At 48.3% G+C, this 21532-nt stretch overlaps 3 protein-coding genes and 1 long non-coding RNA gene across 9 annotated transcripts in view; 1 reads left to right on the top strand and 3 right to left on the bottom strand.

Moving 5' to 3' along the window:
• Positions 1-1645, bottom strand: part of bahcc1a (BAH domain and coiled-coil containing 1a) — a 54152-nt gene extending 52507 nt beyond the window's left edge. For 2 of the 3 annotated variants that reach the window (XM_077619550.1, XM_077619546.1), the window contains exons 1-3: positions 1096-1645; positions 638-752; positions 77-263 (exon numbers count right to left, since the gene is read on the bottom strand). The gene's annotated coding sequence lies outside the window, so the exon portion shown is untranslated. The remainder of the gene's footprint in view (positions 1-76; positions 264-637; positions 753-1095) is intronic. The other variant, XM_077619551.1, reaches the window with a different exon arrangement.
• Positions 1646-2183: 538 nt separating this feature from the next.
• Positions 2184-9908, top strand: hid1a (HID1 domain containing a). Of its 2 annotated transcripts, XM_077618028.1 has the most exons (19): positions 2186-2374; positions 2721-2870; positions 3528-3698; positions 3818-3934; positions 4363-4469; positions 4540-4656; positions 4741-4948; positions 5006-5062; positions 5148-5288; positions 5360-5450; positions 5564-5715; positions 5792-5870; positions 5936-6100; positions 6342-6569; positions 6629-6774; positions 7371-7457; positions 7729-7820; positions 7916-8074; positions 9144-9908. In XM_077618028.1, exons 1-19 carry the CDS (start codon positions 2309-2311, stop codon positions 9205-9207), a joined length of 2397 nt encoding a protein of 798 aa, XP_077474154.1. In that variant the 5' UTR covers positions 2186-2308; the 3' UTR covers positions 9208-9908. The 2 variants fall into 2 exon arrangements, with proteins under 2 accessions (XP_077474153.1, XP_077474154.1); XM_077618027.1 differs by having other exon boundaries at positions 2184-2374; positions 4741-5062.
• On the bottom strand, positions 2501-7807 carry LOC144087914 (uncharacterized). 2 transcript variants are annotated; one of them, XR_013304786.1, is made up of 3 exons: positions 7712-7807; positions 2898-3038; positions 2501-2824 (listed from the first exon to the last, which is right to left on the bottom strand). It is a non-coding gene; the product is annotated as an uncharacterized LOC144087914 (long non-coding RNA). The 2 variants fall into 2 exon arrangements; XR_013304787.1 differs by lacking the exon at positions 7712-7807 and adding an exon at positions 6196-6746.
• A 4041-nt stretch (positions 9909-13949) lies between the features above and the next one.
• Positions 13950-20461, bottom strand: ush1ga (Usher syndrome 1Ga (autosomal recessive)). Of its 2 annotated transcripts, none has more exons than XM_077618993.1 (3): positions 19939-20461; positions 15817-16273; positions 13950-15411 (listed from the first exon to the last, which is right to left on the bottom strand). In XM_077618993.1, exons 1-3 carry the CDS (start codon positions 20100-20102, stop codon positions 14617-14619), a joined length of 1416 nt encoding a protein of 471 aa, XP_077475119.1. In that variant the 5' UTR covers positions 20103-20461; the 3' UTR covers positions 13950-14616. The 2 variants fall into 2 exon arrangements, with proteins under 2 accessions (XP_077475119.1, XP_077475120.1); XM_077618994.1 differs by lacking the exon at positions 19939-20461 and adding an exon at positions 17151-17217.
• Between the last annotated feature and the right edge of the window lie 1071 nt (positions 20462-21532).

Raw genomic sequence — 21532 nt, forward strand, 5'->3', positions numbered from 1 at the left:
GACCGCCCCCGACAAGTCCGAGCGAGAGCGATTTTGGTCCCCGGTGGGTTTAAACGATCGCCGGTTCTTCGGATACCTGAGCGGGAAGCGGCGGGAGGTCACGGCTGCGTCTCTCGAGTTTGGCAGCGGCTGTGCAGGCTGTGAAAGTGCGCCTCCTTCAGGATGCGGTTGATGTGCAGGTAGGGCGCCGGCGCCTCGCCGCCGGAGAGCGCCGAGCCCAGCGGGCTGCGGGGGGCCCCCGGGCTGCCGGAGCCGTTGGAGCACTGAAACGGAAGAGGCGCTTTGTCAAAATGGACACACATTCTCACCCAGTCTTTTCGCACCCGACTTGAGTCCAGGTGGCCTGATTTAGAGCGCTTGGCCAAATCATTTATCCGTACATTTTTTCCCCTTTCTTTTCACGACATTGAAGGCTGACGTTGCGCATTGGTGTTCGATAGGCGTTCCATCCAATTCGACTGGGCCATCACACCCGAGTCATACATACTCACTCACGGAGTGACGGTTGCATTATTGATCAGTAAGGCTTGACGACTTAAGGAGCTCATCAGTTTACTGGAGCACCGCAACGAGCGCCAGGTTTCTTATGTGCAGAGAATAAGAAGGATAAATGTGTTTTGTGGACCACAACAAGTACCTCAGAGTCCCAAGCATCCCGTCCTGGCTCGGGGGAGAGCGGATGCGCTGGGTTCTGCCGCTTGGCTTGAGGAACCAGGTGGCCACTCTCATCGCCGCTGCTGTACTGCCTTTTCCTACACAAACAGTTCAAAATACATCTTTAACGGTCATTTCTTGCTACTGTCACAATGAAATTTTCCGAATACGGGATGAATAAAGTTATCCAATCCAATCATCAAATGCTTCAAATTTTTGTTGGTTTCTTCTCATCTTTCACAGTGGGTCATGTTTGCTAGAGCATTTCGGTACAGCTCACTTCACAATTGTTTAGTTCATTGTGGAACAATAAAATACATTGCACCCCAACTTTAACCTCGCCCATGTTATTATATTAACAGGTAATGCAGTTTTTTTTAAAAATTGATTCATGAAGCGATACCAAATAATCAAACCGCTTCAGTTAAGTGGGTCACTCACCTGCTTTCAGTCAACATGTGATGAGCACAAATGCATCAAGGTCGAGGAATTTCTTCGAGAATTTCTCTGCACTTTCAAGGAACTCGCTAGCTTTCACCTGACAGCTATTAGCAAGCTATCCTGACGGATGGGCCAATTGGGTTTTAGGTGATAAAATTAGCCATCGCTACTAGACAGAGAAAATAATGGAGTGTACAAATTGAGGGATATGCGCTACATTACGCAATGGTTAAACGGTGTCTCATAATCTATTCAAGTCCTCTCTTTCTTGTTCGTCATTCACAAGCTTAGCACGTTAGCCTTGACACTGGCACGCGAAAGGTGCCGGACAAAAGTTCATATTCTAAAACGACTTTAAAAACACCTTTCCTAAAACTGTTATCTTCCCCACAGACTACACGATAAGAAGCGTTTTTGTATTTAAATCCGAAAAAGAAAACACGCCGTTAGCAAAGAACAAGCAGCCGCTGCGCCTGTGTTTACATGACACTGCGCAAGCGCGGACGCAGCAGTGACGTTATATGGCACGTTTAGGTGATCTTAGAAAAAAAAATCTCTTCCGTTTGGTGTCCTGCATTTGGGACGGGTCAAATAAAAATATCACAATAAATAGTCAAGAGAACTATTCTTTAAATCGTCCTCGGATATAATGGCGCTTAAAAGCTGCATTAGACAAGGTGGTTTTCATATCCCAATTAATGATGGTGCCTGGCGGATGTCCTTGAACGCACCTTCAGCATTACGTGGTTCGAATGGAACGAACGCAAGAGGAGCAGCAAACAAGTCCATGTATATTGTTGCAATTCCTAAACATTTCGATGAATTAAAGCTGCGAACGACGCAGTTTATTCGCACTAAGCTAAATGTTTTTTTTTTTAAAGTCACGGTTTAGGAAACAATCATTAATCAATTAAAAAAAATCAATCTATCGCTAAAATAAAATTGAAATAAAACGGGGATTAGGGTGGCGGAAATCCTATGGTAACATTAATACCACGAGTGAAAAATCTTGAAGCAAGTGTCACTGTATTCGTGCCTACGTCATCCCAAACCCTGTAGCGAGCAGCCAATGCCGCGAGAAAGGAGGCAAGTAAAGCCCCGCCCCCTTTTCCTCTGACTTGCAGGGAAAGGACGGAGTGGAGATTAGCAAGATCCTCGGTGGCGTCGGCGCCACTCTCCTTATCATCATTTATTTAAAGCTCGATCGTCGACCATGGGCAGCACCGACTCCAAACTCAACTTCAGGAAAGCAGTGATTCAGCTGACAACTAAAACTCAGGTTCGACCCTTTTTCTCGCAAATGAGGAGCGACGAGCGCACAATCAAAACGCCGCGCGTCGTATATACAACCGGTTCTGGAAAAAAAAAACGTTTGGCGGCGAAACAACGTCGAAATGGAAAGGCAACAACTCCGCTGATAATGTGTTTGTGTCAAATCGTGAGCCGGACCCGGTTAAATCAAAGCTAGCGTTTGGCACGGATGCGGCAGGTGCGTTGTGTTTACATGGTCGTCATCACTCACCAACACCGTTGGGCAGGTTATGCAATAGACACCGACCGGATGATGCTTGTGCCAGTGTGGCAAATTGCTGTTGCCATTGCCATTGACGTTGCCATTTCTGCAGCCAGTGGAAGCCACAGACGATGCCTTCTGGGACCAGCTGTGGGCAGACAGCAGCACCACCGTCCAGGATGTGTTCGCGCTGGTTCCCGCCGCCGAGATCAGGGCCTTACGAGAAGAATCCCCCTCCAACTTAGCCACTCTGTGCTACAAGGTAAATACCAGTAAACGCCGGACTCACGGTTGAGTGCGTCACAGATCGTTGCTCCCGGACAACAGATGGGGAAAATAAGTGAGTGAGTGGCTATTGAGCCAGTGAGTGGCCTCCCTCCTCCGCCTGCTTTCTTTCTTTCCACTTCCTGTCTCCCGCCTGAGGCCGACCCTGTAGAAGAAAAGGGAAAACACACACACACACACACTTGATGCTCCATGAAATATAGTGACAAAGCTTCTTATTTGCTCACAAAGAAGCCACAGGCATTTTTATTTACATACCTAACTACCAAGTGTTATGTGTGTGTTCACTAAACTGGTTAGCTAGAATTTTCAGTTCAAATAAAGCATTTCTGTTTGTGTCCAAAGGACCAGTAGCATAGCTAGACACTAGGGTGTCTTAGCCCCCCCCCCCCAAATGTCCACTAGCCCCGGCTCTGCACGGCCAACTCTCTCAACAAATGATGGAGAAAAAAACACTGGATATGGCCAACGCAAGAAACTCAAGTTTAGCCTGCTTTCTGTTCCACTTCTTAGGTTCAACACTAGATGGAGCTAGCCAGTCCAGTGGAAGGATTTGCAGTGGGCTCTGGCGTCTCTATTTTTCTGAAAGCGTCACTGGGGCAACCCATTTTTCAACAGTCTTATCTCCTCGCAGGCCGTGGAAAAACTAGTCCAAGGTGCTGACTCGGGCTGCCCCGGCGAGCGGGAGAAGCAGGTGGTCCTGAATTGCACTCGCATCCTCACCCGCATCCTGCCCTACATATTTGAGGACCAGGACTGGCGGGGTTTCTTCTGGTCCACCGTGCCCGGAGCAGGGCGGGCCGGGGTAGGTCAAAAGTCATCACCACGGGTACATGGGCTCCCCCTAGTTGCACACAAAGTATCACAAGATGCGAGTCATGTCTTAAGACGTGAAGTCAAAGTCTTTTTTACATGTTTTTCCAGGCAGAGGATCTCGACGAGGACGACGGCGCTCGCCCTCTGGCCGAGTCGCTCCTCCTGGCCATCGCCGACTTGCTCTTTTGTCCCGACTTCACGGTGCACACCCACCGAAGAGGCCCGGTAAGGCTTTAGCTCGCAATGGATTGTACCAGCTGCGGGTTTTTTTTTAACGTGTTTCCGCAGCGTTTCCTTCTTCCTGTTGAAAATTCCACCTGACAAAACCTGTCGCCCGAGTCGGCTCGAGAAAGCAAAACAGAGCGCGATGTCACGTACCGCCGATCCTAACAGGAAGCGCTAATGGGCCCGAAGGAATGTCGAGCATCCCATTCGACGACTTAGAATTCCCCATTAAATAGTCATTTGAGTGGAGAAGAGTCATAAGCCCCTCCCATCCCAAATAAATCGGACATGTCCGGTTAACTTGAGTTACTCTGCTCCATGGAAAAACAAAAATCAATTGAGTTTTGGCCACGGTGACGCGTCTCTCCGGCGACCATTAGCCCCGAAAAATGCAGTAACGTGGCTGCATTTGATTGTGGGTGTGGCAGGATTCTGTGGAGAACATGCAGTCCATTGACAGTTGCGAATACATCTGGGAAGCGGGCGTGGGCTTTGCGCAGTCGCCCCCTCTCAACTACATCCACGATTTGAACCGGTGAGTCTGGCTCGTCCCTCTGGTGGCTTCCCTCTCGATTGACGCGGCGGCCGGCGTGGGGATTTGTCAGGGCGGAGCTACTGAGGCTTCTGCTGACCTGCTTCTCCGAGGTCATGTACCTGCCGGCCTCCGCCGATGAGCGCACGCTCAACCCCTGGGTGGCCTTCTTCTGCTCCGCCGAAAACCGGTAAGCTGGAAGGGGTTCCGGGGGGGGGGGGGGTCCGACGGCGTCCCACGCCATCTTTCCTTCAGCCCCTCCAACTCCCCGCAGGCACGCTTTGCCCCTGTTCACCTCGCTGCTCAACGTGGTGAGCGCCTACGACCCGGTGGGCTACGGCATCCCCTACAACCACCTCCTCTTCTCCGACTACCGGGAGCAGCTGGTGGAGCAGGCGGCCCAGATCCTGGTGGTGGCCCTGGAGCACGACGGAGGGGCGCCCCGCCGCCCGTCGTCCCCGTCCGCCGTGGAGGAACGCCAGGTTGGCCCGAGCGACCTCGGCACGTTGGACTCCCGTAACGCTTCTCCTTTCTCGCAGTCTTCCGGCCCCGAAAACCTGTTTGTGAATTATTTGTCGAGGATCCACAGAGAGGAGGTAGAGCTCCTCAAAAAGTGGGATGGGCTTGTCCCTCAAGTTTTTTTTAAATTTTTCTTTATCTTTCTTCTTCCGTCCCTTGCAGGACTTTGACTTTGTCCTAAAAGGTTTGGCTCGTCTCCTCACCAATCCTTTGATGCAAACGTACTTGCCCAATTCCACCAAGAAGATCCAGTTCCACCAGGAGCTCCTGGTGCTCTTCTGGAAGCTGTGCGACTTCAATAAGGTAACGTCCCACCAGGCTTGGAAAACCATGGTCCGCGAGTGAGCTTCTTCCATTTCTTTTCCCCTTGCCAGAAATTTCTCTTCTTCGTCCTGAAGAGCAGCGACGTACTGGATATTCTGGTTCCCATCCTCTTCTACCTGAACGACGCCAGAGCGGATCAGTGTAAATGTCCATGCTTTTTTTCCCCCCAAAAAGGACGTGATTGGATGGGCTGGGATTAACCCCGCCCCCTATGCTTGAGCGCCTTTTCCTTTTTTCGTCCAATGGGCGTCCAGCGCGCGTGGGCCTGATGCACATCGGCGTGTTCATCCTGCTCCTGCTGAGCGGCGAGAGGAACTTTGGCGTGCGCCTCAACAAGCCCTACGCCCTCCACGTGCCCATGGACATCCCCGTCTTCACGGGCACTCACGCCGACCTGCTGATGGTGGTGAGTAGAGGCGGAGTCCGACTTCCCGGGGACGGCACCCGCCCGCCCACCAACCGTCGCCGCGCTTGCCGCGCAGGTCTTCCACAAGATTATCACCACGGGCCACCAGCGTTTACAACCTCTCTTCGACTGCCTGCTCACCATCGTCGTCAACGGTGAGACGCTGTCTTTTGGGCCAGGTGGCTCCGGAGCCTGACGGGGCATCGTTTTGTGGCCTCAGTGTCGCCCTATCTGAAAAGCCTGTCCATGGTCTCGGCCAATAAGCTGCTCCACCTGCTGGAGGCCTTCTCCACCAGTTGGTTCCTCTTCTCCGTGGCCCAGAACCACCACCTGGTCTTTTTTCTCCTGGAAGCATTCAACAACATCATCCAGTACCAGTTTGACGGTGAGAGCCGCCATTTCTTCACCACGTGGTCCGCAAGTGACCATATTGGAACGGCGCTAAACGTCCGGTCCATTTAGATTGGATAGGTGAATTACCATGCATCCACAGAGATTTGTTGCTTTGTTGGCTCCTCCCATTTGATGACCAACTCAACAAATTGCCGTTCATTTGGACTTGGGCCACTCGAGAGCGCTCTCCATTTTGTTGCTCTCTGATTGGTTTCTCCTCCCGCCGCCGGCAGGAAACTGTAACTTGGTGTACGCCATCATCCGCAAGCGCAACATCTTCCATCAACTGGCCAACCTAGCGTCCGACCCGGCCTCCATCCAGAAGGCGCTGCAGAGGAAGAGGAAGTCGCCCGACGTCATCTCCCGCGCCGGCTCGCAGGAGACCGTCTCCATGGAGGGTTCGCGCCCGGCCGTGCCGGCCGAGCCCGGCACCCTCAAGGCCAGCCTGGTCGCCATGCCTGGTGAGTGGCGGATCGTCAACGCGTTTGCTCCAGCGCCACTGACCCCGCCCCCCTCGCAGGTATCGACAAACTGACCGAGAAGTCTCAGGTGTCGGAGGACGGCACCATGGTGTCCGTCGTCGCCGTCGCCGCCGCCGAGCGACCGGAACGGACGGCGGCCGGTGGGACCAGCGACACCGAGTCCAACTCTGGAAAAGAAAATGAAGTGCGTCAGCGCGCGTGGGTTGAGAGCGGGAGGGGTGTCCAAACTTTTGGTTCCCAAGTATCGGTAAGCCGTCAGCTTGGGGACGTCCTCCATCCCATCAATTGATGGCAAAGCGCTATTCATAGGTGCGCTAGCTACCTAGCGCAGCATCGGTAAGCTTGACATAATGTTTTGGATGGAATGAATACCTATGGAATGTTAAAAACAACAACAAAAACTGATTTCAATGTCAAATGCGTTTTCTGGGTGTAAAATTGCATTATCGAAGTCATTTGCATTTTTTTTTACTGAAACAAACCTTCAACTCACGGCAAAAACTCCAAAGCACAACCATGGTAGCTCACTTCATCACATTGGATTATTTTATGTAAAACAAAAACTACTAAAATTTGCAAGACTTTTCTGCTTTGATTTCAACACAGCTAATAGAGAGGCAGCGTTTAAGAAAAATTTTCCCCCCTGCGTTAAAGAGGCGGCAGATTGAACTCGTGCTTCTTGTGCAGGCCAATAAAAAATGGCCACGGTTTGGACACCCCTAAAGGAAATTGTAAGCGCAAGTTATATATCTTATAATCATTTCATTTCCTCATCCGCAGGATGTTTTCTACACGGAAGCAGAAATGCAGAAAAGGCGCGTGTCCAGCGCTTCTTCGGCGTCACTTTGGACTCCCACACAAGACTGGGTCAGTAGAGGCCATTTTGTTTGGGACGTTCCACGAGCAAGAAAGAATCGACTTTCATTATTAAGCCTTTTTGCTCCCTTTTTTTTGGATGGGTTAGCGTTGGCTGTAATATTTCAGGGGCACAGTTTGAGCCCGAATGAATAGAACAGGAAGTAACGTGCTTTAAATATGGAGTAGTTTGCCATGATCAAAACCCAAAATGGTTTAAGGCACGATAAATACGAAGACGGCTGAGAAGAAGGAAAGCGTTGAACCTGTTTGTGCTCGGCAGGTGCTGTCCTGGAAGAGTAAGCTTCCCTTGCAGACCATCATGCGTTTGCTGCAGGTTCTGGTCCCACAGGTGGAGAAGATCTGCATTGACAAGTATGACATTTTTTTTTCAACCATTCCCGTTTTGGTCTGAAAACAAACAAACAAACAACCAAAACCCCAATAAAGAGCAAATACTTGAACGGCAGGGGTCTGACGGACGAGTCGGAGATCCTCAAGTTCCTCCAGCACGGGACCTTGGTGGGCCTGCTGCCCGTCCCTCACCCCATCCTGATCCGGAAGTACCAGGCCAACGCCGGCACGGCCACGTGGTTTCGCACCTACATGTGGGGCGTGGTCTACTTGCGGTAAGTCCTGCCACAAAAAAATGAGAACACGCCGTTAATTCACGGTCACGTTTCCGTGCCGACGCCAGACGATGACTTCGAGTCGTGCGTTTGACGTTTTCAATTTTGCTTCTCGTGTTTAAATGTCAAATTTACAACATTTCAAGGGGATAACTTTGTTAAATGTGGCTCTTGGCAATCCATTTGCATCAAAACGTGTTATGTGATGAGATTTTTGGGCCATGACGTCATATTTAAACATGAATTTGTTTAAAAGGGTCAACTGCGGTGGGTGCATCTTTTGGTTCCAAGCCAAAGGAGGAAGGAAAACCTTTCCACAAATCTGGTGCAATCAGTGGATTGCCGGTAGGTGCTTCTGGTTTGAGCACAACCAACGTTGCTTCAACTGGAACTTGAAACCAAAAAAACTGCACCCGCAGCAGCCCTGGAGGACCGCTTTCAAAAAAATCACAACTCTCTCTCTCATGAATATATAATTTTGAGAGCTGGTTTCAACAGTAAACTCTCTATCATGTTGTCAAACGTCCGGCGACCAAACGTCCGAGTACCAAGGCGTAGCATCCCATAAGACAAGGCGGTCAATTAACAGGGGTTGGCAATCGGGTGAAGGGGTGCAGGCTTTAGTTCCAACCCATAAAAAAGTCACCTTTCCACCAGTTTGGTATGTTAAGAGTCCAATCAGTGGATTGCCGGCAGGTGCTTCTGGTTTGAGCACAACCCCCGTTGTTGCTTCAACTCCAAAACTTGCAGCCGTTTGGTAACACGCTCCAACATATTAAGGGATATCTATATGCAACGGGAAGACAGTTTCAAAATGTTAGAAATTGGCCAGTTTTAAAAAACATGTTACAGATTTATATTTTAATAATAATCACACATAGGCTTTGTCATCATCATTGACTCGACAAAAGCCTAATTGTCATCATACCCAGCTGCGCATGACAAAATTGGTATATTTTGTGGATTTTTCACTTTTTACGACGCGCGGCGAGTTTACGTCCCGTTTGGTGACTCATTAACAAAGAGCTGCATTGAGTGTTGCCGTTTTGTTGCCCCTCTCTCTCTCCAGAAATGTGGACCCCCCCATCTGGTACGACACAGACGTGCGCCTCTTTGAGATCCAGAAGATGTAGGCGGGGTAGGGGGCGGGGCGCAAAGTCCTCAGAACCCACGCCGGTCGCTCTCTTTGTATCACTCGTCAATACTGATTGTCGGCAACTTGTTACATTTTGTTCGGACCTCAAAAATGGGCGGGCGCTTGGGGATGTGGGGACAAAAATCCAGGTCGGGTCCTTTGTTTTTGTTTTTCCCCCTCCTATTTCGAGGAATCACCTATACTGTAAAGGTATTCTGGATTTTTGACATGCTTTAACCCTTTCAGGGACAGTGGTTATTCAAACAAAATTGACACTAAAGACATTTAACCCTTTTGAGGACAAGTGACTATTTGTGGTCAGTCTTTTTTTTTAGATTAGCAATTATTTCTTGAAATTATTTTTATATCATTATAAATACATTGTAACATTGACTAAAATTTGGTTAGAGGCCAAAACTAAAGTTTTTTTTTCATAGTATTTAACTCATTGCATGCCATTTATGGTAATCAATGTTCATTTTATTTAAAGTGGGAAGAACGAATACCATTGAAAGCGTTAAAGTCAATTTGCACCTTTTTTATGTAAGCATACAAACTAGATGGACGTTAAAAATGTATTTTCTCTAAATTATTCCGAAGATGTATACATATTGATATGTAACTTGTGTCGTGTATGCTAAATGCCGTTACTCAATATTTGGAGTCCCACTCGTGGGAAATAAAACAAAGTTGAAGTCAGTGTTTTTGTTGATCGTTTTTATTCTTGCCCACAAGATGGCACTGTTTCACACACTCCCTTGAGAAGACCGGTCAATTTGGTTTCATGGCTTGATGAGGTTCAAGGGTTACTCAAAGGTTATTTCAGGTTGTCATTCTTTTGCCTTTATTACAATTAAAAGGTGACCTAAGTGCCTGGCAAAAAAAGAAGCTTTTAAAATTCCTATCTTGAATGCCTTTTGTTCTTTGCCTTTTCAGACGCGAGGCACAGATGTTACGTTTCATTCCGTTTTTGCGCTAAAGTACGAAAACCGAGATAGGCGGCCCACCCATTTCAATTGGGAGTGACGACGAACCCTCCTAGTTCAACTGAATTGGACATTCAATGACCTCAACGGGAGTGAACGAGTAAAACCATGACCTTTTCATCTTGGAAATCTCAAATGTCAGACCGACTGTTGTTTTCGGAGTGCGAGTACACGTACATTTTGGCCGTTTTTGGACATGACGCTAATTCTAAGATGGCTCACAGCTAGCTCGCTCTGTACAAGTTTAGAGAGAGCATCGTTAACAACGTTAGCGCGAAAACAAAGTCTTCAAATGTCAAGCGATCGCATTTTGCCAAGGCGTTGTTAGCTTCTGCAAAAAAGTACGACTTTCAAACACAAACAACCAGTTGGACTCGTCTGATAGAAGCCAACAAATCACGCGGCGTATCAAATACTGGCCATTTTTCACTTCCTGCTCTGAAGTCGGCGTCCTCAAAATAAACACCCACGGATATTACTGTCGGTCATTTGGGTGTAGCCATTTATATTTTAGGCATCATGGGATATGTTTTTGCGACGAGTGCTTTTGTTGTTCTTTGCGTGCGTATTATACAACCTGGCTGCGTGACAAGACGGCTCGCACGGTCGTGATGGGAGCCGGTGGAGTCGGCCATCTTGAAGGCAGATTTGGCAGCCCAAAGAGCAATCAGACCGTCACCTTAAAAAATAAAACACATCTAAGTCACAAAATGAGTATTGTGTAGTAATAACCTGTAGAGAGGTATGCAAATATATTTAAATGATGTACTTGTGTACAATTTCCCGACTCAGCGGCTTGATAGCCTGGGTTCGATTCCCCCCGAGGCCGAAATGTCAATCACTCGTGTCTAATTCTGTCTTCATTTTCGCTTTTAAGAAGCTGATGCCACATTTAGCATAGATGTCCAACCCCAGTTCAAATGGAATGGACTTGCGTGATAGTAGAAGGGAATATAAAAATTCATAATTAAGCATAATTCCAAACTATTATATCCGCATACTCTAACCGCATATGAGAACACTAGACGAAGCTTGACTTGCCAGTTGGCCAACTCCGGTGAGCATGCCAATCCTTGCTATTATTTCTTCAGTGACATTGTTTTGATATTTTTTTTGACCAATCGGATTCAGTGTGTTGTCAAGCAAGTTCATTTGAGCTAATGACGTCATTTTCTCTCGGTTCGCCGTCGCTTTCATTCAAAATCTAACTTCATTTTTGTTGAAAAGTCGCAATTTTCCTCAAATACAGCAAATATATCAGCTTAATTATAAAACCAACAAGGCTGAGGCGGAATTATTATTTCAGTAATGTAGCGACACCAACAAATGTTGCGGGAAAAGGAACAAAATATATTAAATGTATTTTAATGTTATTATTAGTTATTTCATTACCAAAATGTTCGGGTTAGGGTTATGGTTTTACATTTTACATTTCTGCGTTGTGCTTTTGTTGTGAACAGTTAGTCGCAGGTACTTAGCATTTGTTTTGGCTAGTCTTTGAACTTTTAAACAACTAAAAATAGTCCATAAACACTAAGACATAAGACTCACGTCAGCAAGGCGCCGCGCCACTGTAATCTTCTCCAAATAAATAAATACAAAAATTATGTAACTTGTCAGACAAGTGTAAAAAAAAACAAAATGTTTTGGCAAGTTTTCGCTACGACGTCAGGTCAATTGTGTTGAAAGTGATTGACATACGTCACTTCCGGTCAAAAATCGGATTATTATTTTTTAAATTAAACGTTTGAGAGTTCAACTATTATCCAATATTAATTGACTAGAAAACGTATTTTATGTTATTTTTCTCCAAAATAAATCCGTGTTTTAATAATAATATACTTGGGCATTATCAGTTATCATCCACTGAGGCGACCATGTTGCCTGAAAAGGCTAGCATGAGCATTACAAAGACAATATTTGAGGCAACGAGACCAAGAGATAGCTAACTCCCTTGTACTTCTTTTTCAGTACAATAATTCACAATCTTTCACGAACTGAATCGAGGTTTAACCCCCATTTGGACACCCGGAAAGGGCAAAAAAATGGACTTAGCACATTGTAAAGCGGGGTTGCCAATGTAAAAGCGGCGTTCCGATACGGATCCGAGGCGTGGCCTCCACCAAAGACACGTCAGCGTGACCCCAGTGCTCCCCGGGGGCGCCGGTGCGCATCCACGTGCCGCAGAGGCGCCACCAGACGTCGTCTCTTGAACTTGGCCTTCTCCAAGCCAGGTCTCGGGTGCTCCTCGCGGAAGGACACCGACCGGGCAGGTCGGACATGATTTGACGGCCCTGCTCGTCGCCGTATTTATGGTCCTTCTGCCCAGCTTTTTTAGCTTCCAAAATTCCTTCCGGAGTGTGGCTGTTCATATTGTTTAATTTATTAGGAGAAAGCAGCAGAGAGGAACAAATCACAGACCAAAGAAGAACAAACAACATCTAAATTTGCACCCACATGCTATCTCTGAACTTTGACATATTAACCAACGTAAGGAAAAGACGATGGAAGATAACGGAAGGCGGAAGATGCCCTCGTGGTGACTAAATAAAAAATGACCTCTTGCTAGCATTTTATTTAGACACCATAAATTAAGCGGCTTAAAATCACTCCGGAACATTTACGGCCTCCGTCCGCCAAGAAAGCACACGCAAACGGGAGGTTTAGAGGATTTATTACATCATCTAATCCCGAAGCCGATACCGCGGGATGGGAGAAGTACTCCGACGTGATAAAACTGTCCAGTATATTGTTCTACCCGATATAATCTACATAAATATGGACTCAACGTGCACCGGAGAGCGCGTGCAAGTACAAAAAAATGACGATAAGCGGGCGTTAGGAAGTTACGAAGGCTTGAGTTTACACACATTGAAGTCAATCCCAGGCGCAAATGCGCGTTTATCCGGCCTGGGCTTGCTATGTGTAAACAGCACCCGAAGGAAAGCCACCTTACGTTAATAACAAAGGGAAAGCGTGCGTCAAAAAATAAAAATAAAACACGTTAAGTGTGTTGCGTGTAAAAACAAGAAAATGCATAGTCAACCCCACGGGGGTCAACATGCATCACGTGCTTGTTTAGCCATGCAATTTTAACCCTTGCCCCTCCACGGTCCAGCTCGATGCTTAAGTGGTCTCTGCCTGCGTTGATTCTTCAATCATCTGAAAACACCAGAAGAAGAAAAAGTACACTTACGTATACCTCAGAGTCTTGCGATCGTGCTAGCTTAGGGTTGGGCAAACTTTTCGGCCCGGGGGCCACATTGACTTTCAAAATTTGACGGGCGGGTGGGCCGGGTCAGCACAAGATACGATACATATAAAAAACTGCATCCGTTAACAGTACATATGAAACCTAAACAGAAAAAAAGGACTAAAGTAAGAACATACTCATGACTCATCTGGGATTTATGGGGTGCTTTCTTGGTTTTCATCAGACTAAAGGTCTGTTCACACACACGTGTAGAGCCAAATAACACCAGAATCCTCTGTGCCATCTTCTGGATGTTTGGAAATTTGGCTGCACTTAATCAAGCCTAAAACTCAGAGACTTTCAGGGAGTTGAACTTGTCACATTGGAGATCAATCAGTTCCAAGTGCAACTCCTGTGGAACCCTTTGCGGCTCTTGTGAGAAAGGACATGACACTAGCTGTCAATTTTTCCCAAATCACAAAACCGACGGCAGAATTGCTCATGCAGGTCATCCAATGATTTCCTGTATTTTGACCGCAAAAAAATAAATAATAATTTGGACAATGTTGGCGGGCCGGATTAAAAGGCCTAACGGGCCGTATATGGCCCGCGGGCCGTAGTTTGCCCATGTCTGGGCTAGGCTGATCGCTTACGTGGGTTCTCGTGTCATTTTAGTACCCGAACGGAGCAGGTCAGACATCTGAGCCTCTCGACCTCAATCCGAGCAGACTCCACGCGTCCTTCGCGACGTTAAAGGATTCGCCTTTAAAATTGGATTTTTTTTGCCTCCCCGTTGAGGGAAATTTGAGCATTAGAGTTCCAAAAAGTCATGTGGGAAGAGTGACTCTTAATTGTACCCGTTAAATAACATGAACTAAAAAAATGTCATTTCTGGAGGAATGTTAGAGATACGTTTTGAAATGGATTGCCCATTTCTTGAAGGGAAAAATGGTGAAGAGAGAGAGGCTAACGAGAGCTGCAGTCGGGAACCTTTTTGATAGAAACAATTCCCATTTTCAAATGTTGTTCCCTGAGAGTCGTGCTCAGAATTTTATAGTGAAAATGTAAATGTGTGCCTTTGAAAGTAGAAAAAGTCTCTGAATTGTTTTGACAACATCGTTACGCTGTCGCTAATCGACGAGAGATGCATGCGGAAGAGTCTAACGACGATGAAAGCGGGGCTCAGCCACGTACGGCTAGCGAGCCGTACCCCGGAGGAAAGGGACGCTCACAGTTGAGTGTCCTCCATTGGCTCCGGGTCGTCGATGGTCTGCAGGCGTCTGTGACAAGCGTCCAAGATTTTTTTCCTGGGTCCCAGAGGCACGTGGATGCTCTTGAGGTCCTGGTCGGAGCAGAGCAGCAACGCCTGCAGGTCGATCTTCTCCCTCCGGAAGATGGAAAGGAACTCGCCTACGCTGTGCGTGGCCAAAAAGACCTCCAGGGGGCCGCTGCGGGCCTCGTCGTCATCGTCCAGCCCCAGTTCCAGCTCCTCCCAGGGGAGCTCCTCCGCGTTCCTCTCCCGCAAGCTGCGAGCGCTCCCGATGCTGTCCACGTCCGGCTCGCGGCTGGGTGTCAGGATCCGCCCCCCGCCCCCGCCGTCAGCCCCGTCGACCCCGTCGCCCAGGTCGAACAACCCGCCGCTCACGTAGTTCCTCCGGAAGACCATGGCGCCCAGGCCGGGCCGGTTGAAGAGGGAGTCGCGTCCCGAGTCGGTGCTGACCTCCGAGGGGACGGCGTGGAGGTCCGGCTCGCTGAAGGCGCGGGAGACTCCGTCGTCGTCGCCGCCGCCGCCACCGCGCTCCCTCAGGAACATGTCGCGGACGTTGCGCCGGCCGTAATCCCTGGGGACCGCGTGGCTCCCGTGTTTGAGGAACAGGACGTCGTTGCCCAGTTGCAGTCCGGAGAGGGAGCGCACGCTCTTGCGCCCGTCCTCGTAGATCTTGAAGGTCCCCTCGCCTTGTTTCTTTTTCTCCAGCTTCTTCTGGATCTTGGTTTTGCCTCGATTTGTGGCGTGAAGCGTAGCCTGTGCAGACCAACGCTAGTTAGGTTAGCTTTAGATTAAATTAGAACTTTTTTCAACAGTATTTCTGGGAAAATTGCGCAAGGATGCTTAATAATAAATACATAAATAATAGAGGGACAAAATAATAGTCCTCATTTCCTGTTAATATCGGGGCAGTTACTTCCCGTTCGCCCAATCAAGGATAAAATGAACGTTTTTATGTTCAACAGCAACAGAAAGTGACCTGAAAGTGACCCCGAACGAAGAGGAAACAATCTAAAATGTACCTTAAACTATCTGAATCAACATCACATCTACAGGAAGTGAGCCAGAAAGGCCCTAAAATCACCAGCAAATATACAGGGAGTGATCGAGAACAGAAAGTGACTGGTAAGCACTCTAAAAGTGAACTGGGCGCGAACCAACCTGCGAATATGGCACACTGACGGCGGGCGCGTGGAGGGGGCGCGGCCTGTGGCTAACCGAGCCGCTGCCGTAGCTGGAGAAGCTGAGGACGTCGGACAGGGAGGCCTCGGGCGCCGCCTCCTTCTGGAACTTCTTCTCCATGCGCTTGCGGTGCTTCTTCTGCAGCTTGGCGCAGTCCTTGACGCGGCGCTCGGCCTCGCGGAAGGCCCGCTCCTTCAGCTTACGCACCAGCTTGGGGTTGAGGCCCGATTGCTTGGAGGCCACCGAGTCCAGGTAGCGCACGCAGTCCATGTGGCTCTTGGCGGCGGCCATGTCCAGCGGCGTGTGGTAGTCGTTGTCCAGGCACCACACGTTGGCGCCGAACGACACCAGGAAGAAGAGGCAGTTGTGGTGACCGTTGGCGGCGGCCAGGTGGAGCGGCGTGTTGCCCCAGATGTCGCATTGGTCGGGGTTCCCTCTGTCAAATGCAAACAAAAAACAAAAAAACGACACAAATCCATTACGTTTGGCGTACTTTCCCATTTTTACCACTTTCGCCCTTTGCAAAAACAGGAAAACCCCATTAAAATAATAAAAAAAAGATCATATGTCACTGTTAGTCGTCATAGGGCACTCATTGGCTAAATGTCCCATTTCCTTTGACGGGGGAATGAACAAATCAATGCGAGGAATAAAACTGAAAACATATTTTAGTGGTTACAGTATGGCCAATAGCAGCCGATGATTTTATATGAGGAAATGAACAGTAAATACATGCTTCTGAAAACTCAACAGGGAAGCCAATCATTTCTCGGAAATGGCACTTTCCCAATTGTAATAGAAGGCTACTTCTTCTCACTAGGCCCGAGTTTAAGGACATAGAAATATGTAGTATGTATATACGGACACTCTGGAGAAGCAGAACTTTCTTACAAGGCGGCCTTGTAACAGCGCGTTGTGGCGCGGGCTGTAATCGGAGCTCCGGCTTGTCGCCGCTGCCGCCGCCGCTCGGGCGGCCCGGCTCGCGTTACAGGCGAGGCAGGTCGCCGTCATCGCGCCCGTGTGGCGCCGCATTCCTCACGTCAGACTAATCCTGACTACCATGACAATGCACATCTCTCTCTAACATCCTCCATTCCACGCTGAAGGCCACTTACTTCCTGTTTGAAGATTCTCGCTTTCAAAAAAACCAACAACAACAAAAAACGGGCGAGCCTCCTGTACGTACTCAAAAATAAACAAGGGAGTCACCCAAAATCAACCATTCGGTCTTATAACAATGAAAAATGTCAGAATGAAAAATGTAAAAATGGCAAGGCGGTCTGGTGATGGAGTGGTTAGCGTGTCGGCCTCACCATTGTGGGGTCGAGGGTTCGGTCCCAGGTGGGGCTTGCGTGCTCCCTGGCTTGCGTGGCTTTTTCCAGGGTACTCCCACGTCTCCAAAACCGTGTGCGGTCGATTGGTCGCCGTTTTTTTTGGTCGCCCGGACCGCGACAACGGGCGACCAAAAGACCGGCGACCAAAAGACCGGCGACCAAAAGATCGTCGACCAAAAGACCGGCGACCAATCGACCGTGTACCCTCCAAAACATGCACACTAAGCTAATGTTACGCTAACTACTCTCTAGCTTTGAGTGTTAGCAAAAAGCATTGAAGGTGAAACGACGCTGGCTGGATCTGGTCCAGCGACGCGGTCCAACGCCTGACTTCCGTCGATGCGCCACAAACGAATGTCAAAAGCCGGCATCGAATTTATCTCTTCGATTTGATAACAGCCATGACATAACACGGGGAAGGTGACGGTTTTACGCGCGGCCATTCATTTTTCGCTTTAGTGTCCTTATCACGTTCCGGGACGTCGCTTTTGCCGAGGTTATTTATGGACGATGTTAGCACTCGCCATCGCGGGAGGAATGCTTTATCCTCGTGGGCCATCGGCTTTCGTTTGCGCCGATTCCGTGGGAATTGGTCTGCGGCGCGAGGGCCATAAAAAGCCAAGGTCTTCAACGGGAGGGTCCGATGGGTGCCATTGCTTTCAGACTGAATTCTTTGTCCGCAAACCGTGACGAGGCGGCTTGATAATTGGCCCATTTTTTGGGAGAGCGGCGCAGGAAACAGGTCAGCCATTAAGAATGAGCCCGTGGCGTGCTCCGCCATCCTGGAGGCTTTTCGCCCTGCTGGCAAAAGTCAGGGTTTCTCTTTGACTGCACCTTCATAGTTTTGCATTGTAGAATGTTTTGGACATACGGTACACAGCCCAAATGTTTAAGCAACATTCAGTAACGTTATGCCAATTCTGGCGACGCCGGTGGACAAAAGCGGTAGTGTATTTTGGAATGAGTCGATTAAATACGGCAACACCGTTTTTTACATTGAGATTTTTTTTCCAAATGTCGGCCAGCCTTCCCAGTCAAAATTCACAGCCCAGGCGTTGTTGTCATCAATTTCCAGGGCTCCTCTTTTTGCAATAACGGCGGCGTTATCAAAGTCCCGATGAGTCTTGTGGAAGTGTCGGCCATAACAGCGCCGGCATTTGGCCAGGCGTCGTAACTCCCGCTCTTTTACGGTCCCGGGTGCGCGGTCAAATGTTAAAGGGTGAACGCATGGCTGAAGAGCAGTTAATAAAACACGATAACTCACGCACGACACTTTCACGAAGGGGGAGGGATGACATTTCAGGGGCTGGGCTAGCCAACTCGCTAGCTAGCCACGCGGCATTGTGACATTTCAGAGGCCAGCTAGCCAACTAACTAGCTAGCTATGTGGCATTGTGACATTTCAGAGGCCAGCTATCCAAGTAGCTAGCTAGCCACGCGGCGTTGTGACATTTCAGAGGCCAGCTAGCCAACTAACTAGCTAGCCACGCGGCATTGTGACATTTCAGAGGCCAGCTAGCCAACTAGCTAATTAGCCAGACACCATTGTGCAGTTCAGAGGCCAGCTAGCCAACTAACTAGCTAGCCACGCAGCATTGTGACATTTCAGAGGCCAGCTAGCCAAGTAACTAGCTAGCCAGGTGACTTCCAGATGACATCAGCTTCAAATACACTTAGAATGTACATAAAGACAATGTTCTCTTGTGCTTTTTTTCAAGCTCCCATTTGAGAAAGTCACCAAACAAGAAGTTTGGTATCTTTCTGGTTGACTACCATTCTTTTTTTTTGTTGCCTGCAGCAAAGCTTGTGGCACCACGTCCAGGACGGAGCCTCTTTTTGGCTAGGTTCATGTCATAAAATGTGATTTGCTTGCACTCTTTGCGGGGTTAACGCGGTTCACGTCGCTGCGTTGTTTGCTTTGCTACAACATTGGCAAGAAATTACCATCTCTCGAATACTTTCCATGCTTTTTTGGCACAGTCAAGCAATTATCATTTCACCGCCCACACTTTACCCGTTTACAAACTTTTGATTCTAGTTTGGAAGCCGTCGTGCCAGCTAACAAATAAATAAGAGAACAGCGGGAATGGATGACCATTTTAGGCCGTATTCCTTGTTCAAGTTGTAACCTAAATGAAAAATAGCCCAACTTCTTTTTTTATATTTAACACCAAGTATCAAGATTTTTTTTAAACTCAATTTGGTAGATTTTGTGAAGGTGGTTGACTGAAAGAAGGTTAAACGTGCGCAATACTGTTTATTTAAATTTTTGAGGAAAAAAAACACCGCCAAAGTCATGTGGGCTGGTAGCCACTGAATTTGTGGGAATTGGATCAGAAAATTGGAGATAATTTCAGGTTTTTGCTAAAAATATGATTCTGAATGTCCAAATGTGACTTATCAGAGGGTGTTTTTTATGTGACTATTAGCAAAATGATGAATACTTGTGTCTTGAGGCTGGCATATAATTCCAAATAGTGAATGACTATTGAAAGGAAAACAATCCACACTTTGGATTTGGCAACACTCCTCCAGAATGTGGTTTTGGTTAGCCACAAAAAAACAAAGCAACTGCTTTACTCGCTTAATATTTTCAATGAAATGAACTCTGGGAGGGACACAACACATATTAAAGCGCTAATGATCGCCAAACCCGGTGTAAATTTGGTACTGGTCACGAAACCGCTGGAATGTAATGGGAGATTTGGCCAGTCCGATTCGGCAACCTCAGCCCGATTGGACTACCCATCCCGATTCGGCTACGTACCCCCTGGCCACGATGAGGCGCAGAGCCTCCAGGTTCCCGTGGTAGGCCGCCCATAGCGTGGGCGTCATGCCATCCTCGTCCGGTGCGTTGAGGTCCTTGCGAGTGGCCTCCTTCAACAGGTCCAGGTAGCCGTCCCGGGCCGCCTTGTGGTACCTGTCGTTCATGGCGACCCGTCAGTCCGCTCGGCTCCCATCGAGACCTCCACCGTCGCCGTCGCCGTCGCCGTCGCCGTCACCGCCGTTCCCCCTAACCCTAATCCTAACCCTCGCCCTCCCCCTCGCCCCTCGCTCTGACTCTTGCCCTCGCCCTCCCGTTCCCTCCGTCGCCTCATGGCGAACCGACGCTCCCTCGTTCGTTCGTTCGATCGATCGATCCCTCGGCGTCCAGACGTCCGTCCAGGTGTCCCGAGAGCCCGCTCGCGTGCACGCGCGCGCCCGCGTCGCCGGTATCCTAGGGACGCTGACAAGCGGGCGGGCGCGCGCACTCGCTCGCTCGCAAGGCAGTCGAGCGAGGACAGACCCCTCGTTCCAATCCAGCAATTAGGGCTGTCCCCATACTAGATCCAAATCGCGATATATCGCCCTGCTTTGGATCGCGATAGGCCCAATATTCGAAAGAACACCATTTCAAAGGGATCATTTGGGACCGGACTCTTTGCTAACATTTTTATGGCTTGATTAATATTGTTTTGGAGCTTTTACGTCTTTGCCTTGGATTTTAGAATCACTTTTCAATGTCTCTTGGTCCCATTTGAGTTATTTTTATGTTTTTGGGACACAAGGTGGATAAAATGTGGGCCTTTTTTCTTTTTTGGGAACGGAACACCACCGCTCCAGAGTTCTCTTTGTTCACATGTGAAATGAGCCAACCAGCCGGGCGCGTTTGGGTACTTCCTCATTGCGACACGCTCGAAAGAAAGAAAAGCGTCGGAGCATCTCGCGTTTTTTTCATTGTCTTCACTTTGAATCCGATCTCTCGCCTTCCCAGCATCAAGGAAGTGCGAAATCGCAATGTGGAAAAAGCACCCGCGTGGGCCTCACCCAAACAAACACCTTGCGCGATTGGTCCATTGAAACTCGCGTGACAATGAACGGAAAGCCACGGCCACTTTGCATTAAAAAGGCAAAAAAAAGCGTGGCCTTTTTGCGCTGCGGGGAGGATTACGTTCAAAACAAGAAAGCCGGTGTTGCCTTCAAGGGTGACTTTTGCAAAGAAATGCAAACGGGACCTTTGGGAGATTTTCTATCACGTTGAGATTGCCAAGTCAAAGGTCATGATAGGGCAGTCAGGGGTCAAATGTCCTCGTCCTTCCGGTTTCTGTCTGCCACTTGCAATTCAGCATTTATTTTTCAATTGACAGCTTATCTGATCGTCGCTAGGCTATTTATACACATTGATATTTGTCTCAATCTTCTTTTATTATCTCGTAAATTGGATTTCTTTTTAAAATGTCAGTTGTTTTGATAAAAATGGGGAAAACATGAAATATGTTATCTTTTCCTTTTAATGAGAAGGCAAAACAGTAACTATTCTATTTTTAGTGATTTATTTACGACAGAAAAAGGTAAACATTGTCCATTTTATTTGTTTATTT

This window comes from Stigmatopora argus, chromosome 14 (assembly GCF_051989625.1).
Source record: "Stigmatopora argus isolate UIUO_Sarg chromosome 14, RoL_Sarg_1.0, whole genome shotgun sequence".
Classification (NCBI taxonomy): domain Eukaryota; kingdom Metazoa; phylum Chordata; class Actinopteri; order Syngnathiformes; family Syngnathidae; genus Stigmatopora; species Stigmatopora argus.